Below are 19,446 nucleotides of genomic sequence, written 5' to 3'. Positions count from 1 at the left end.
ACATCAAACTACCGCGAGGGTGAGAAATCATCGGAATAGTTTACTTTCAAACCGCTCTCGCGGCACGTTAATGTCATCCACGTGTCGGTTCCTGTGTTATAGCATGAAGTCGAACACGCGTGTAAATTGTCCATTTTAGTGATGAACTAATGTTCAGATATGTTCTACTGAAAATATTTAAAATAATCTTTAATGAGCATCATTATAGTCTGTTGATTTCTGGTGTTTTGTCTGAATGCTAGGGTGTGGCAACTGCCATACCCTACCATACGCAAACGCCGCCCCTGCATAGAACCCAAAGAAGAGGAAGACCACTAGGGCTTTTCCAGTATGCTGCTTTTGGGGCGTTTGAGTTAGGCCCAGAAATGTAAACTGATAGCGAAAACACAATCACACAATCAAAGCTCAGTCAAACACCACTCGCATCTCCGCCTGACTCTCACATGAATGCCACAAGAGAAAAAGAAAGAGCAAAGATGGGGGGAAAGACAGGCGTATTCTGGTTTTCCCTTTGAGCCAAAGGCTTTACGTAACACCATTGTGACCACTGTGACATCATCACTGATCTGTATTGCACCCATTAGCCCTTAGGGCAGAAATCTGCCTGTTTATTTCCTGTTGAATTCTCACAACTAAAGCTAAGCACCAGCACAACTGGATCTCCAGTAAAACAGATTCGAATGATCAGATATTCAGCAACAACAACCACTTTACCTCATGCTTAGGTTTCAGATGTATTTTGTCCATTCATTCCTTCACAGTTCTACAAATTGAAAGGTCTAAACATTAATCTCTAAAAAAAATTTTTTTTTAAAAGGGACATTTCACAAGGCTTTTTAAAAATGTAAAATAAATCTTTGGTGTCCCCAGACAGAGTATGTATGTGAAGTTTTAGCTCAAAATATCATATAGATAATTTATTATAGCATGTTAAATTGCCAATTTGTAGGTTTCAGAAAAAAATGTGCCATTTTGGGTGTGTCCTTTAAAATGCAAATGAGCTGATCTCTGTACTAAATGGCAGTGCTGTGGTTGGCTAGTACAGATTAAGGGACGGTATTACCCCCTTCTGACATCACAAGGAGAGCCAAATTTCAATGACATATTTTTTCACATGCTTGCATAGAATGGTTTACCAAAACTAAGTTACTGGGTTGATCTTTTTCACGTTTTCTATGTTGATAAAAGCACTGGGGACCAATTTATAGCACTTAAACATAGAAAAGGTCAGATTTTCATGATATGTCCCCTTTAAGAAAAACTTAAATAGGAAACCGAAAAGGTGTTCACTGCTAAGCAGCCCAATAATCTGTTATCCACATACAACCAGAGGAAATAAAAGCTAGACTGCTCATTATCTATTATCATCAAATGAGCAGTAAATTGTCCTGCCGTAGCCCAGGGTAATGTGATATGATTTCTGCTCATCTGTGTGTTTCCCTCAGGGCCGTATGGGTGACAGACAGCAGGTCATTAGCGCATTATGTTACATAGGTGTTGTTTATCGCACCTGCTTCCCTAGAGGCAAAGACCACCATTCGCTCCCGAACCAGCAAATGTGTTGAACGTCCAGCAGTCCTCATCTCAAGTAAAATATGTTGTTGCCGTAAACAGGATGTAAATTATTACCCATAAGGTGATGCCAAAAATCTCCTCTAGTAAAGCTGACATCATGCAGCATAGTTCACGGGTCAGTGCGATCTCTGTCATTTACACACCATGTCTAAATACGCACAAGCACAAATTAGCCGGAAAGCAAGCAGAGAGAGATATTACCAGAGAACAACAACTTAATTTATGGACTGCTTCTCACATAAAGCTATTCGGATGTTTTTGAAGAGTTGAATTAGACCCACATGTATTACTTAGTGTTTTGATATATACTATGTAAGTTACTAAGTGTTTTACAGAAAAAAGCAGACTAAAGTTTGGCCACAGAAACATTATAGGTGAAAAACATTTGCCCAACAATAGTACTTGAAGAGCTCAGATGCAAAACCCTCTCTTGTCTGAGACCTCAGACTGTAAAAAAAAGATAGATGTTCGCTCTCTTCCATTGGTGAAAAGTGAAGCCGTCAGTGTCCCAATACGGCGCTGACGTCTTGGGTCTTGAGTCTGTGCAGTAGCGATTTTGGGAGCAGTACTGCGCAGTAGTGAGCAGGAAGTAAAGCCGTGACAGCAAGGCCCTGCCCACGCTCTCATAGAATGCGCATATCACAGCTGTCAATCATGACGTGACACCACCTTTTTTATAGCATTAACTAAACAAACTTATTTTAAAAACAAACACTTGAATTTACTTCAGTGTGATAAAAACTACAGTAAATGACAGAAACCAGCTTCTGAAAAAAGATAATTGAAGGATAATTAAATTGTTTAGTTGGTCTCAAGTCCCATTGAATAACATGGGGAGGCGGGGTTTATGACCTATACTGGGGCCGGTCACTGGGGGGCGATCGAGAGGTTTTGGCTTCACTTTTCAGGGCTTGTGCGGCACGCTTGTCTGAGACATGTTTTCTTGTAAATTAGCATTTTTTTAATCAGGAATTTTTTTAATGAGGGGGTTAACTATATTTCACGCATTCTGACTTATTAACTCTTTCCCCGCCATTGACGAGTTATCTCGTCAATCCACAATACCGCTATTATCCACCAGGTGGTGATCTTCCGCAACTTATAAAACCCGGAAGTATCGGCCTAGGGCAAACAGCTGTATGTCCATCTAAGTTTTGAGGATCGCTCTGCATCTGATCTCTATCAAAAGTCTTTTTCAAAAATGGAATAATCTCAGCTTTTTGCTCAAAATTTGGGGTTTTTGAAGAAACCTGCCCATATTTGAGAGGTGATAAAAGAGAACAAATGAAGGTAGTATGAAAAGATTTTTTTTAACGCAGAGGGTCTGTTCTTTCATTTAATATATTGTGTGTTTATATATTTAAAGAAGAGCATTTTCTAGGAGGCATTAAAGTTTTGTGAAAATCATGAAAAATACAGGCGGGGAAAGAGTTAACACAGTTAAAGAGTTGTAATCCTCATAAACAAATGCAATGTGTCAAAAAAAGCACAACTCACGCCTCCTCTTTCCTAGAAGTTTCGGGGAAAAAAAATCAAACATGGGTACTTGTTTAGTACAGTGACCCCATAATTCTTTTAAGGGCACTTCCCCCGTAAAAGCACGCCCACACGTCAAATCAGAGTAAGAGCAAGAACGAGGACGATCATAAGCATTGTTCCTTCGAGGAGAAGTCAGAGGCATCACTGGACGTGACAGCTTTGTTTTATATCAAGAATCAACAATGGCACAAAAGAAGAAGTGTTTTTGAATGGAAGGAGAAGAAAGCCTTGTTTAGCTTTCCAAGTAAGCAAGCCTTATGGAGACAATGAATATAGTTTGTTTATCCGAGGTAACAACAGAGTTTTGAGTGTGTTTATTTAACGCTGGATTTGGAAATGGGGCGGTCCCAACTGGGTTAAAAGTCAGAAGCAGTCTGTGTTTTGTTGGCAATCGGCGCGTAAGTGCATATGATGTTAACGAAACAAACACGTAGTAAATCATAAGTTATCCAGAGATAGAGGGATTATGTTTTGTGTATGTTGCTTGCTCGTGATACGCTCCTTCTGCTGGACGCCTCAAGCTTTTCCAGAAACAATCGCTAGAGCTGATCTGTCTTTTATGAATCTGCTAAAACTAAAGACTCTTCGGAGTGATGAAGCATGCAGTACTACTCTATAGGTAGTACCCTAGATTAACATAAGATGAGCAGAAACAGCGTGTGTTACGTTAGCTTTAAAAGTGCATTCAAAGTGCATGAAAGCTTTTTGGCAAAAATCATCCCGTCACTCTTCACTCTTTTCGGAATTAAGGTAAAAGGCTAAAAAATTCTGTCAATATCCGAAAATAGTAATAAACCTCCTTTAACTGGCTAAAAAAACCTCTTGCACCTTGCGGTTCGCACACTGTCGTTTATCCAATTATTATTTTGTGCACTTAAGAGGACTTTGCTAAAAAAATCAACATGGTGTTCAGGGTTTCCCGCAGAAAATTTGTTAGTCAAGGTGGTAGGGTTGGGCGGGTGGTCGGTGACGTATGCGTCATGGTGAAAATTAAAATATTTAATAAAATAAATAAATAAAATATTTATTTTTAAAACATTCAAATAAAACTTAATTTTAAAGAAACTATGACAATAAATGAACACATACTAGATTATTAATGAATTTTAATGTTTTTAACAGATACCTCTAATGGGAATAGCTGCGTTATAAAGTGAAACTAAAGGGTTAATAAACATAAACTAAAGCAGATGTTGTAGATCATCTAGCAAACGATGATAGATATGGCAAACATGGTAAAAACTGATTATTTCCCACCATTAATTACATAATCTTAAAGGAGTGTAACTGTAGCATGTAAATAATCCACATGAATAAAGTGAGCAAGAGCGCTCAACAATTATATCTAATCAACAGGCACTTGAAACCTTAGCAGGTTGCTCAAACAACAAAATCACCAGCTAACTTACTTTAAAATTAGAAGAACTATAGACTAATACAATAACAGGTGTTTAATAAACCCAAAAACATAAGTCCACTTACAGTTCTCACGGACACGTGTTTTATCAACTGGCTATCCTCCAGACATGATGGAGCAAGTCTTATCTCATTTCGGCCGTGTGGTGCGCGTGCACGTTCGCCGTGTGAAGCACGTCCGCGCAATCCTCCAGACAGTGACGGTCCGGACCACATCTTTCTCATTTCGGCCGTGTGGCGCGCGTCCCTGCATGCGGTGTGATGCGCGTACGCGCTATTCTCCAAGATTAACTTGACGGCCTTTTGTGCAGCGATTTTTTTTTTTTTTTTTTTTGGACAAGTTAGTTAAGGCGGTAGGGTTTCCAAGCTTAGGCGGGCCGCCTTAACTGAAATATGCAGCGGGAAACCCTGGTGTTAAATGGATTCTCTGTCAACAAACCAATGTTTTTAAATGGCCTGAGGCCGGGATTAAGCAGATTTAAAGAGAAAGTATCTGATAATCATATGGTAGTGACAAGCTTGTCTCCTAACCCTAATTGGAGCAATGGGCAGCTATCCCAGTGCCCGGGGAGCAATTAGAGTAAGGCGCCTTGCTCAAGGGCACTACAGTCGCACACCGCCTGCCGTGAGACTCGAACTGGCAACTCTTTGGTTACAAGCCCGACTCTCTAACCACAAGGCTGCAACTGCATTCGATTTATTTCATCATCAAATTTTTGAAAGAATCTCTGAATTCCTCAAATACAACAGTTAATACAGAAAAATGCACAATGAATAGCATAAGCTTATGGCCTTAATAATACCGCTTCACTTGGTGGGTAGCAACTCAATACAAACATACTCAGGTTGAGCTTCCACATTTTTTTACGAAGGAAGTGTCAAGAGGTAATCGGGAGAGCTTAAGAGCTTCGCCTGTAGCAATGGAGTTTCCTGTTTGAATCCCATGCAATTTTACTCCTAAAATTCAGTTGGGACAAACCCATATATACCCCTGCAGGGAAACATAACAAAATATTGCCAATAAAGTGCTTTCGCATCCATTAAGGGAAATTTCCTTGGGCTATTTCTATTTTTGTTGCGGCAAAGGGTCCTGGCACACTTCCATTCACACAAACATTATGACCAAAATAACCTGGGAACATTCAGAGTGTTTCCCATCTTTAAAGGAACAGTTCACCCAAAACCACCCCATTCACTTTTTTCCCTCTAGTATTCTTTTTTTCTACTATGGAAGGCAATTGGGCTCATGATCAGTTTGGTTTCAAACATTCCTTAAAATATTTTCCTTTGTGGTCATTAGAACATAGAGTAAATGATGACTTTTGGGTGAGCTTTCCCTTTAAAAGTCCAACAACAACACACTCACTGCACTTGGTAATGGGAAGCCATTGTTTGCCAGGGATTTTTAATGAAACAAGAACTGCAAGTTTCTCTTAAATATCTTAGGAAATGTTCAACACTACACAACATACGGTTTTATTTAACACATGAGAAAAGAGGCGAACAATATCTCCAGTAAACACTCCCTCATGGAGCAATGAGGAAATAGCAGTTATTAAGAGGCCAATAACTGAACGTCTCCACCTATGTAATAAAAAGTAATTCTGGTATATTGGGTCTCATTCGGATTTCCACTCAAGAGTTGAAAAATCAATGCAAGACCGGAGCTCTTATTGATCAATGTTTAGCATGATATTGGCTCATTTTCTCCTTCAGAAACCAGACGGCCAAGTAAAGCCGCTTTAACAGATGCTCTCGGAAGTGTTGCTGGTTCACCCTCATGCATGAGTAAAACAGCTCTTCAAATGTTTTTCTTTATTGAGCCCATATGCGTAGTGATTTTAAGTCACATACAATTTGGAGAAACACAATGTCAGTGATCACATTATTTATATAGCTCATTAGTTTAGCAGATAGCAGAACATTGATCCCAATGTCTTTCATTGCAGATATGTTATAAATAGTGATAGACAGACTCACCCCCTGCTCATCAAGTTTGAGAAGTTGGTCAGGGATCTTGGGTGAGTTGACAGCCAGTCTCAGACACTGAATGTTCAGTTCAGGCACCACATACTCCAGAACTTCTTTCAGAGGCAAACCACGGGCCGTACCGTGCCTGGCCGTGGAGGCCACAGCATCTTCGAGAATCGCCCCACGCAGGGTAGTCAACTGATAAAGAGAAAAACAGAACAGACCAGACTGATTTCTAATCTTTCAAAATGGTTTTTTAATTCCAATTTTAAGTAATTTTATCTATTTTTGCTGCTATTCAATAATTTATTTATAGGTTGAGCAAAGCACAATCTATACACATGCACCCAGTCCCTGCTCAAATAAACCTGACGTACATGTAGCCCAGACTGGAAAACAAAACAATTGTTTTTTAAAGGAACAGTATGTAGGATTGTGGCCAAAAGTGGTATTGCAATCACAAAACTTGTGGCTAAAACTGGTACTGCAATTACACAGCTGTGGCCAATACACAAAATGACAACATCAACATCATTTGAGGGCTGCAACTCCACTTTTTAAATGACAATATCCTGGCCAGACCACTGTTGTCAGTGATATAAGTATTTGAAATGAAAATGATTTTTTAATGTCTAGTGACATATTACTGCCATTTTATGATTCATTGATTTAAATTTATTACATACTGTTCCTTTAAATATCACACAGTTAAATGGTGTAAATCTGGTTAAAACAGAAGTGCTAAAATCTACAATAGGAATTTTTATGTTATTGAATTGTTTGCATACGATCACCCTGTGCATCTGTGCTTACATCCATCAGACAGGTTGAGAAAAATATCCAAAGTGGCTTAATTTTATGTAAAGTTACAAAATACTAAATGTATTAAGGCTGCAAAGTTTCATATGATAAATCTTACACTAAAAAATTCAAAGATCTAGAGGTACATTTGGATATAATTTCTCTTATTACAGCTGTAATGTTGTACTCTTTATGTATGGCTCTATTACTTATAGATAAAGCTGATTTCAGGGCAGACAATTGGTTAGAAGAAAAATTAATGGTCTGTTTCCTTTTATCTGTACTTTCATGCTGGTTAAAGTTAAAAGCTTTTCATACTTGAACTCTGATATCAAGTTGTAGTCTATCTTGAGCTCTTTTAAGAGTCATTTTTAAGATTGCAGTTAATGCAAGTCTAGGCCATGTAGAAAACGAAAACAGGCTTTTTAATTGTGTACAACTGAGACTGATTTCTGTTTCAAGCTGAAGATCAAAGCCAGCATCGGTCTGAGCTTCATTAGCAATGATTCAGTAAATAAGAGAAGAATTGCTATTTAATCGGAATATATCTGTGTTAGGGCAGTTAATGCAATTCATACAGCTTAGAAAAGGGCAATTACTTTCAATTTTATATTTTCATATTTTTAACATTTGAATGGACAGAGAGGAACACTTTTTGTAATTTTACTCTAAAAATGTTGGGTTATTTTAAAAGTGGGGTGCACAATGTTTCAAAAATGCTTTAGAACAGTGGTTCTCAAACTTTATTAGCGTGCGGCCCCCCTTGTGTACGGTGCATTCCTTTGCGCCCCCCCAAAGAAAATTTATGACAAAAACATTTTAATTAAACAAAACATATTAAGTTATACAAAGTAGTGCTGCTGGTTAGTAGCCTTATTTTTTTTAGGTTTAATTACACAGAATTCATGATAAATGAATGTATTTTATAAAATGTCATAAAACCGGGGCCCCCCTGGCACCATCTCGCGGCCCCCCTGGGGGCCCCGGACCCCAGTTTGAGAACCACTGCTTTAGAAAACTGATTCGGGCCGAATAACAATACAAACTTGTAGCTAATTAGCAGAAAGGGGCGTGTATTCTCATTATGCGGTGGAGAGTGTGTTCAGTGCGCATGTCTGATATTAGCCGAAAGCGATTGAAAGATTGACATGGCGGATAAAAACGAAGTGTGTAAGAACATAATGAGAGGTGGTAAATGTCTGTGTTTTTTGTTTTATGAGAAGACCTTGAACCTTTTTGGACATATATTTTCCTGGTGGATGTTTTTATTTATTTTATTATTATAATTTTTTTTCTCTCTCTCTCTCTCTCTCTCTTTTCCGATATTATTGGGAGAGCAACCCCTGACATAAAGTTAGTTGCACATGAACAACATAATTGTATGTGATACCCTAGTGACCTGTCTGTTCTGTTCGTTTGCATGTGTTGCATAAAAACCCCCCGAAAAGAGTAAGCCATCTGCAGAGCGAAAAACAGCTTACGATAAGGCATGAAGCAGGACCAGTGTGAATATTAGGGATGGGCATTTTCCAGTAATTTATTAATATATGAATATTCGAATATTCGTTTATTTAAATTATGTTAATTAAGACACTGCGTGTTTTGTATTTTTCATTTTGTCACAATTTCACAGTAGGCTTATAATTAGGAAATATCCACAACAAGCTAAGCTTATATTCTGTATATATGCATGTATGTATTTTTAAGTTGAAAACATTGTAAAAAAATATATTTTTATAATTCTTCTTAAAAAATAGCCTAAATAAAAATGATTAAAGGCCGCGCAGAAAGAAATCTGAGTCAAATAGTTGCAAGTTGGTCGTTAGTACGAATTCAGTACTGTTTGATCTTACAGAAATTATATTATACCAAATATAATACCCAAACCCAAGTGAAGTTTAAAGTTTGAGGACTTGATAAAGTACGCTATCATCATGTAAACAGACTCCAAACACCAAGAAATAACCCGTTTAATCCTTCTCGATAGGTGTGTAACGATGGTTTTGCTTTGTTTCACAGAACTAATGCCATCTTTTGCATGATTATGCTTTTGTGTCAAGCTATCAAAACAGGGGTGAGACCCATTTGGGTTAGGGGCGTGTTTATTTAGGTGATTTCAAATGTCAACATTGGATTTTAGAGATAATGCAACCCGCCTTTAACCCAGCGTTGAGTCAAAAAGAGACAAACCCAACTGTTACTCATAAAATTATTAAATTTGACCCAAAAATGGGTTAAACAACCCAGCATAGGTTAAATTGCAAACACAACAGGTTGGGTTAGTCCCTTTTTGACCCAACACTGGGTTAAAAATAACCCAGCATTTTTTTACGTGTGTTCAAGAAAAAACCGGAAATTGAAATTGTCTTTGTAATTTCATTCTTTTATTCAGGCCTGCAGTTTTTAATAAATGTTTGTACTTATATAAATCAATCTGTCATACTGCAGGATCAAAATGAGCTATTGAGACTTTAAAAAAGTCCTTTCATTTACCTGACTTGTTCTGAAGGTGATGCGATAGTTAAACTGTGAGCCCTCTTTCTCTTTTCCATCATCTAACCTCTCTCTCCTCACACTGATGGCCACCGGACCCAAATGCTCATCCACTCCGAAGTAGTTCTGGTGCTCTGGTAGAGATAGAGAGATGAGGTAAAGGTTTTTAAGAACAGATAACATTTTTAGAGAATATCACACATCTGACAACAAAAGGTTGCCTATTTAAACTCCACAGCAAGGGCTGTTCATGGCCTCTCCTCTGCTGGTTATCTGAGAGAGGACATGTTAAAGAGATATGACCTCAGAACCGGACAAGTGGTGGTTTACTAACTTCCCTTTCTTTTCCACATGGCATGAATGTGGCATGATCAAGGGCACATCTCCAGGGATTTTTGCATTACATACTGTGCAGTGAAATCTGAGATTATGGTTCATACGACTCCGATGCAGATTATAAACAGAAAATTCAATTTTTTTCTCTTTGATACTGATTTCAGGAAAGCCTTTGGATTTGGATACCATGACAAAAACCTCAGGCCAAAATTATGCAACGTGATTGTCAATAGGCATTAAAATGGCTTGATTAAAAACCAATTGATAAAAACCCTCCACGAAAAATAAGGCAAAATATCTCTAGCACAGCATGATGTGAGAAGCAAAGATGCCTTTATATAACATCAGACAGCAGAAGATATTTGATAAAGTCTTCATCAAACAGCTCTTAATCCAGCTCAAAGCCAGCGGTGAAGAACAGAATCTAGAAGCACCAGGATACGTCTTCAACTGTGATCCACTTCATCTCACCGCCTCTATAGCACTTTTGCCAAGGTAAGTCGAAAAACACGATGGCCTTATAGTACATCCACTAGTTGCCCTTCAAAGTCCACTTTATTAGAACACTGCTGTAAAATCCAACTAAAACCAGTTTCTAAACTGGTTTAGATGGTTAAAGGACAAGTTCTGTATTTTACACGTAAAGCCCTGTTTTCAGATTGTTTATGATGAAATAGAACGGTTTTGACTGAAATTTGGACATATGATGCTGGCCCAAGAATTTTTGGGTTTTTATTGTATCACCTCCCACCTCTACAATGGCTCCATAGGTGCACTGGAACAATCCTTCCTAAAATGAATTAAACTTTCGTTTACAAAGACGTGAAACTCACCGAGTGGTCAGGGGTGTTCACTGATATGGTCACACAAAAATCGCTGCAAAAGATGCAAAGGTTTTTACAACTCCACTGACTTGTATTAGATGTGCTGTGAGGTACGGTATTTCTCCGCGCCGGGAACTGTGTTTGTATTCTTGCAATTGCAAAGGCAGATTATCGCCACCAACTGGGCTGGAGTGTCTATTATTTAAGCTCTCAATGGAAGAATAATACGGGTTTGAGGCGTTTGGAAAAATAGGTCCACAAGTTTACAACGAATGGTAAAACACCTGTTAGAAAGCATCTTTTGCAGCGATTTTTGAGTGAGCATATCAGTGAACACCCCTGACCACTTGGTGAGTTTCACGTCTTTGTAAACGAAAGTTTAATGCATTTTAGGAAGGATTGTTCCAGTGCCCCTATGCACCCATTGTAGAGGTGGGGGCTGATACATCACAAACCGAAAATTCTCGGGTCAGCATCATATGTCCAAATTTCAGTCAAAACCGTTCTATTTCATCATAAACAATCTGAAAACATGGCTTTAAGTGTAAAATACCGAACTTATCCTTTGATCAATGTTTTAGAATATAGAAGGCAAAATTTTGGTCTGTAAAATCCACAAAGAATTTATTTAAAAAAGACCTTAAATCAATTTTTATCATGCAAGGTGAATACTTACTTCGTTAACCCTAACCAGCAAGTTACATCACACTCACTCATCATCACTGAGTCTGTAACCATGGTGATTATAAATGAACAAATCTAGTATTGAAATGCATGCCGTATTGCAAAATATGCATGCACTAATGCATTAACAGGATAATGTGAATAAATGGGACTTCAAGTGGGCATGTCGCATCTTGCATTCGCTCTGATCATGTAGCGTCTCTGAACAAAAAGGAAATGGAAGAGAAAGTTAATGGAATCAATTGTACTCCCCAGGTGATGAAAGCGTCATGGAGAAAAGGGTGTTAAAAGAGAAAGTGGCTCTGGGGAGAGACAGGTGTTGACAGGTCTGTCCTTTCTGCGTCCCTGTGAAGATGCTGATGGGGTGAGGATGAGTTATGAAAGGTCAAGTCTGACTGTCAGTTTGAAATCAGAAAATCATAATACAGTCTGGCAAATAAAGAAAGATCACTATTCTATTTCATAATGACATTCCAGACACATTCAATTTAAGGTTAACATTACGTTATAATTAACAACCAATTTGAATGTGACATATTTCAGAGAGAAACAAAAGAGTCAAGTAGAACAAAGCAGCCTTCAAATTGTCTGAATAACTATTTGGCTATTGGTTAGTAAGGCTGGGACAATAAATTGTGCGATTTTGCTTTCTATGCTTCCCAATGAAATAACATTGAAATGCCAAAACATTCAAAAGCCAGAGGGCGCTCTCGTGCAAAAACTCAATATGCACTGCAGAAGAAGTACGATTTACACACGCAGCTCCACGTAATGCCTATAACCATATATGGGTGATTCTCGCGAAATTAAACTAATGAGGGGTCATGAAACATTTCGATAATAAAAGTAAATGCAAAGTAAGAGTATCAAAATAAGAAGTATACAGTTACAAACATCTCTTCATGTACTATTTTGCACATGATTTGAAATGACATTATACAAACCAATTTAGTTGTTTTTCCACATTTAAGGGGACATTTTCATTACTGCAACGTGTCCATGACTGGATTTGGGTTCTTTGATTTAGTACCTAGAAAACTTTTTAGTTCTCATTACCGAAACATGAGTTTGTAAATGCATATATTTAATGCAATATCGGGCTCTATCTTACACCTGGCGCAATGCAGCGCAATGCGCGACGCAAGTGTCTTTTGCTAGTTTCCACCCTGCGCAATGATCATTTTCACGTTTAACGCCACGTTGTTTAAATAGCAAATGCATTTGCGCCCATTTTTGCGCCCATGGGCGTTCTGGTCTGAAAACGAGGTGTGTTCAGGCGCATTGTTGGCGCGTTGCTATTTTGAGGCAACTAAAATAGACTACGCCATTGACCAACAAAAACCTGGTCTAAAGTCTATAGTCAATGGCGCATTAGTGTTTTTTGTTATTTAAAGAGTGCATTAGTAATATACGCCTATAAATGGAACGACAATGCGGGTTTGCTTATCACATACATGAATGCGCAGCAGCACAAAAATGCTTTTAAATATAAAAGATTAAAGGATTGAATGTAAAAGATTATTATTGAGTCTCTTGGACATAAATGAGGACTGATTATGAGACGTTAAAAGGCACAAAGCGCTGCTTCACCTGCAGCCTGGTAAGTAAATAAATGCTTTGCTTTAAACAAATGCATCTGTTTTTAAATGTTTTTTTATGCTACCTCGCGGATTTATTGTATATGATGACTCTGTACCTGTGGATATGGTGAGATGAGAAACATTTTTAAGTAATGGTTAAAAAAAACCTGACGCTGTCCAAGTGCTGAAAGGTGTGGAGAGCCGTTTGTAAATTCTTTATCTCCTGTGAATGACATTTTCATTACTGCAACGTGTCCATGACTGGATTTGGGTTCTTTGATTTAGTACCTAGAAAACTTTTTAGTTCTCATTACCGAAACATGAGTTTGTAAATGCATATATTTAATGCAATATCGGGCTCTATCTTACACCTGGCGCAATGCAGCGCAATGCGCGACGCAAGTGTCTTTTGCTAGTTTCCACCCTGCGCAATGATCATTTTCACGTTTAACGCCACGTTGTTTAAATAGCAAATGCATTTGCGCCCATTTTTGCGCCCATGGGCGTTCTGGTCTGAAAACGAGGTGTGTTCAGGCGCATTGTTGGCGCGTTGCTATTTTGAGGCAACTAAAATAGACTACGCCATTGACCAACAAAAACCTGGTCTAAAGTCTATAGTCAATGGCGCATTAGTGTTTTTTGTTATTTAAAGAGTGCATTAGTAATATGCGCCTATAAATGGAACGACAATGCGGGTTTGCTTATCACATACATGAATGCGCAGCAGCACAAAAATGCTTTTAAATATAAAAGATTAAAGGATTGAATGTAAAAGATTATTATTGAGTCTCTTGGACATAAATGAGGACTGATTATGAGACGTTAAAAGGCACAAAGCGCTGCTTCACCTGCAGCCTGGTAAGTAAATAAATGCTTTGCTTTAAACAAATGCATCTGTTTTTAAATGTTTTTTTATGCTACCTCGCGGATTTATTGTATATGATGACTCTGTACCTGTGGATATGGTGAGATGAGAAACATTTTTAAGTAATGGTTAAAAAAAACCTGACGCTGTCCAAGTGCTGAAAGGTGTGGAGAGCCGTTTGTAAATTCTTTATCTCCTGTGAATGACATTTTCATTACTGCAACGTGTCCATGACTGGATTTGGGTTCTTTGATTTAGTACCTAGAAAACTTTTTAGTTCTCATTACCGAAACATGAGTTTGTAAATGCATATATTTAATGCAATATCGGGCTCTATCTTACACCTGGCGCAATGCAGCGCAATGCGCGACGCAAGTGTCTTTTGCTAGTTTCCACCCTGCGCAATGATCATTTTCACGTTTAACGCCACGTTGTTTAAATAGCAAATGCATTTGCGCCCATTTTTGCGCCCATGGGCGTTCTGGTCTGAAAACGAGGTGTGTTCAGGCGCATTGTTGGCGCGTTGCTATTTTGAGGCAACTAAAATAGACTACGCCATTGACCAACAAAAACCTGGTCTAAAGTCTATAGTCAATGGCGCATTAGTGTTTTTTGTTATTTAAAGAGTGCATTAGTAATATGCGCCTATAAATGGAACGACAATGCGGGTTTGCTTATCACATACATGAATGCGCAGCAGCACAAAAATGCTTTTAAATATAAAAGATTAAAGGATTGAATGTAAAAGATTATTATTGAGTCTCTTGGACATTCCGACACGCCCATTCAGACGTCTAAAAAAAAAAAATTCTATAGGAAATAATTTTTAAATCCTTTAAAAATAATGGTTATAGTAAGTTCTTATACAGTATGTGCAAAAAAATTGGCTTCAAGGGCTTTTTAAAAATTCTGAAGCTGGACACCTTCTAAATCTGGATTTCGTGAGAATCACCCATATTTATATCAAAACATTTTAGGTATTTTCATGATAATAAAGAATATTAATAATGACTATGTTTGACTAGTGTTGCTTTTTCAAATGCATGTTATAAACTACTTAAAATAAGTGATTTTAGACTGATTAGGACTTTGCGATTCAGGATAAATATCAGACAGGCATTATTAGTATGAATCATAATTAATTATCACAGCCCGACTGGTTAGTAATTAATCCAATAGCCAATGAGACCTTAATGACATCAAATGAAAATAAAAGTAACTTTAGCAACAGAGATTAAAATTATTACATTGAAAATACTGATTTAGCAGAAAACACTTCTTTGCACTTGTGTATGCACTGCACTGATGATAAATCATATTTTATTAGAAAGTTAACAGGGTCGGTTTTGACTTCATGTTGACTTTAAACTCTTTCCACTTAAAAATCAACCTAAAATGAACCATTAAACGCACAATACTAATCAGCGTCTTAAAGACGGACCCCAAGAAATGAAGGCAGTTCCAGTGCTCAGAGGAAATTGAGCTATTCTGTTCCACAGAACTACAGCGACAGCACACCGGATGATTATCTATTTCCCAACAGAACGAGCAGGCTAAGGTGATTTATCGTCATTTGAGTTGAGCTGTAATTGGCTCATTCGCTACGGCTGGAAAGCCAGCGAGCACACGGAACACAATCGTGTCTTTCAGCCACAGTCTGAGACTCATTATTCACATTATTCAGCACAGGCAAATAATAAGATGAATTTCTGCACGGTAAGAGGCGGAGCAGCTGTTTGCCACAGTGCAAGAATGGGTAACTTAATCCATTCAGGACTGTGCAGATGTGCAGACATACAGAGCAAAAACAGTCTGACAGCCACAGACACTTTCCCACTTGAACGTGGATGATGTTGTGCTGTACGAGCCAAGGTATCATTTGCCGTTTCTGTTTCCAGACACACGGAGGTGTTTTAATGAGGAGCAGAGGGGCCGACGTGTGAGAAGAGTTTTCCGTCGCCCCTCTCTCAACCATTGCCACTCCTCTGAGGGGAACAGCTGCACCTCACCCTGTCCTGGCTCACATGACAAATCACAAACCAAAGGACAGGAGAGAATTCTCACACCTCCATCACTGGCACAAGTGTGTGTCTTCTCGAAATGTCTAACACACATCATGGCAAATCAATGCATAGGAAACTTAGGCCCAATACCATTTCTCTGTCTTACCCCTTACCCCTTAGTTTTGCACATTCACGTGAGAGTAAGGCCCAATTGGGATAGTCCTTATGCTCACGTGACCTTGCAAAACTAAGGGTAGGGGTAAGAGAGAGGGGTAAGATAGAGAAATGGGATTGGGCCTCTCTCTTTTAAGAAATTATTTCAAGTCCCCATGTGGTGAAAATCAAGTTTTTTGTTGATGTTGTTGTTTATATGTCATTATATATTCAACTACAAACACATTGTACTAAAACAGACAAGAATCATCATGTCAAGTTTTACCTTTTCCGTAGAAATATTTGTGGTAATAATACGCTCCCAGGTCGATGTGTTCGATGATGTAGCGTTTGACCTTCTCACGGTGGATAGGCTGATTCTCCCTTGGAACCTCCAGGACAGACACACCAGCATTGGTACAATGGGAGCTTAGAGAAGACTCAAAAGAACAGTTTTCTCCTCCGCCAGTGTACGTCCCACTGTTTGCCCGCGAAAGAGAGATTCTCCTCTCACCCTCCCCACCAATCTCATTGCGAAAATGTGGGCAACTGAGCACCAACCCATTGCTTTTCCCATCACCCTCATCAGCATCCAGGTTCTCTTTAGGGTTCAGGTCCTCTCGACTGCCTAAAGGCGATTCGAACAAGGATGCAGAATTACCAGTCACTTGACCAGCTCCTGGGATTTGGTACTGTGAGGCTGCAGAAGCTCCAGTTGTGATGTTTTTCCTCTGACTGACACTGACTCGACTGGCCATAGCTTCACTGATGTTAAACAGGACACTTTGGACATCATAGTGAGCGAAACACTTTTGAAAGCTGAGCGGCCGGCGGTCATCCTGCTCGGTGGAGAGACGGAAACCTTCATGCTCACTCTTAATAGTCCTCAACTTCCTGAACAGCGACGTCTCGGATGAGTCCGACTTGAGGCGACGCATAAAGGACTTCTCTCTTTCTTGGCTGTAGAGGAGCGAGCTGTCCACGTAGTCGTAGCCGGAGATACGGACGATCTCACCGCGGGCTATCTGAGCAGCCGTTTGCAAACTAGGGGAGAGGGTGGTGTCATAGCGCAGGAGCTCTGGAAAGCCGACAGGTGGGACACTGCGATGGTCTAGACTGTCAATCCGGTATTCTCGTAACATGGAAAAGAAACCGTCATTGCCGAGACCCTGCCGGTCAATAGAGGATGTGCTGCCGTACTCTCGGTGCAACGACGCACCGGTGTTCGGGTTGACGGCATTCTGGTCCATTATATCCTCTGCATCTATGTCACTGATGGTCACATCACTGTTACTCCGCTGTCGAATGGGATGAAGCCCCTTCAAAGGGGATCGACTCAGAAGGTCACTCAGGGAATATTTCGTATCTGAATAATCTGGGTCCAACTGTACATCACCCAATTCACCAAACTCTACACTTTGGTCTGGCTGCCCATTCTGAAAGGCAGTGCTCTCGTAGCCTCGACTTTCCCAACCCTCCTTCTTTGGGGGCCATTCCGTCACCCTGGCTCGCACCCCCATTTTAGGCATAGCGGGCGTACCGTTCGCTTTACTGCTACCCTCCAGCTTGCCCTGCGTGTTGGTAGCTGGATGTCCCATACTCCCATTTAGCGCTTTCAGTTTCCTGTTAAACAATTCCTCGGATGACTGCATGACGTAAGTGGAGCCCTCAACTGATTGAAGGCGGAGGATTTGTTTTATCGTCGATACCCACGGCTCGAACACATATCCTGCTTGCAGCTGCTTGGGAAAGCGAGAACTCTGGTCCCCTTATCGGTTACATTGTCATAGATCACCCATCGGAGTCTCAGGAAAGCTAGACAAGCTTTCTCAAGAAGTTCAAGAGACGTCCTAGAGGGAGTTACCCCGCGTGATGGGTTGACCTTCACTACAAGTCCATTTTTCTTCAGGAGCGTCCGGTTTGATGAAAGACAGACAGCATTTGGGAGTCACGGACGGCTGAAGCTTCAAGGAGCAGAAGGGGTCAGTCGAAACGGCTCCCCTTTCACAGAGCTCAGCTAATTTAGGATGACAGCTGGAGGAGAGAGATCTGTTGGAAGCAGAGAGAAAGACAAAAGCACATTAATGCTTCGCACAGAGAACGACAGAATACATTTATTCAAAAACACTTCTAAGACATTTGAAAGAGCAGTGGGGGCGTCTTTCTCACAACGTTCACAGAACAATGTAAGACTGTTAGACAAGCAGTAGGGTGTGTTTAATAGGACAGGCATGATGACTCCTTTCCAAACTACTACTCACAAAGGGATCATTTACAAATATAAATGGACATTTCATTCCTTACACTTACGGGCCAAAAAGTGGATCAAATCACGATTGTATACCATAAAGAAAGATAAAGTGCACTGGATTTTATCAAAAAGGAACTTTTATAAAGTAAGTTAAGTGCTAGACTACAGGAACATTACATGCAAAATTTCTAATTCTGTATTAGATTTAAAATAGCCTGTTTTACATATTAACAAATACTCAATGCTGGTCTTAAATGCTGATTGGTGAATATACAGTCAGCTCCATAAATATTGGAACAGAGTCAAATGTTGTGTTATTTTAGCTGTTTACTAACATTTATTCCAATTACAGTCATATAATAAATACTGGCCTCAAAGTACACACTCTTAGCTTTACTTAGAGGGTATTCACATCCAAATTAGATGTAGGGTTTAGGAATTACAGCCGTTTAATATGCAACGCCCCCTCTTTAAATAGGCCAAAAGTAATGGAACAGTTGACTAAAAAGCTACTTTAGGGACAAGTATTGTCTATTTGTTAAATAATTTCCTCATAATAAATGAAGGTTGTTAAAGGCATACTCCACTTTTTTTCAAATATATGCTCATTTTCCAGCTCCCCTAGAGTTAAACATTTGATTCTTATGGTTTTAGAATCCATTCAGCTGATATCCGGGTCTGGCAGTACCACTTTTAGCATAGCTTAGCATAATCCATTGAATCTGATTAAACCTTTTGCATCACGCTAAAAATAACCAAAAAGTTTTAATATTTTTTCCCATTTAAAACTTAACTCTTCTGTAATTACATTTTCTAGGCAGATATGACTAGGAACTATACTCTCAAACTGGCGTAATAATCAAGGACTTTGCTGCCGTAACATAGTCCCCAGCTATTGAAAGTTACCAAGGGGACTATTTTCGGGCAGTGCGTAATATAGGGATGTAACTATTAA

At 39.2% G+C, this 19,446-nt stretch overlaps 1 protein-coding gene across 4 annotated transcripts in view; it reads right to left on the bottom strand.

Moving 5' to 3' along the window:
• Nucleotides 1–19,446, bottom strand: part of LOC135786699 (signal induced proliferation associated 1 like 2) — a 166,050-nt gene that overhangs the window by 87,847 nt on the left and 58,757 nt on the right. For all 4 annotated transcript variants that reach the window (XM_065296212.1, XM_065296214.1, XM_065296215.1 and 1 more), the window contains exons 2-4: nt 16,527–18,289; nt 9,796–9,929; nt 6,511–6,699 (exon numbers count right to left, since the gene is read on the bottom strand). In XM_065296212.1, the coding sequence (XP_065152284.1) occupies nt 6,511–6,699; nt 9,796–9,929; nt 16,527–17,892 (1,689 nt within the window). In that variant the 5' untranslated portion in view covers nt 17,893–18,289. The remainder of the gene's footprint in view (nt 1–6,510; nt 6,700–9,795; nt 9,930–16,526; nt 18,290–19,446) is intronic.

Source organism: Paramisgurnus dabryanus, chromosome 20 (assembly GCF_030506205.2).
Source record: "Paramisgurnus dabryanus chromosome 20, PD_genome_1.1, whole genome shotgun sequence".
Lineage (NCBI taxonomy): Eukaryota > Metazoa > Chordata > Actinopteri > Cypriniformes > Cobitidae > Paramisgurnus > Paramisgurnus dabryanus.
The sequence above is the reverse complement of the archived record's forward strand: the minus strand, read 5'-3'. Positions and strand labels throughout refer to the sequence as shown.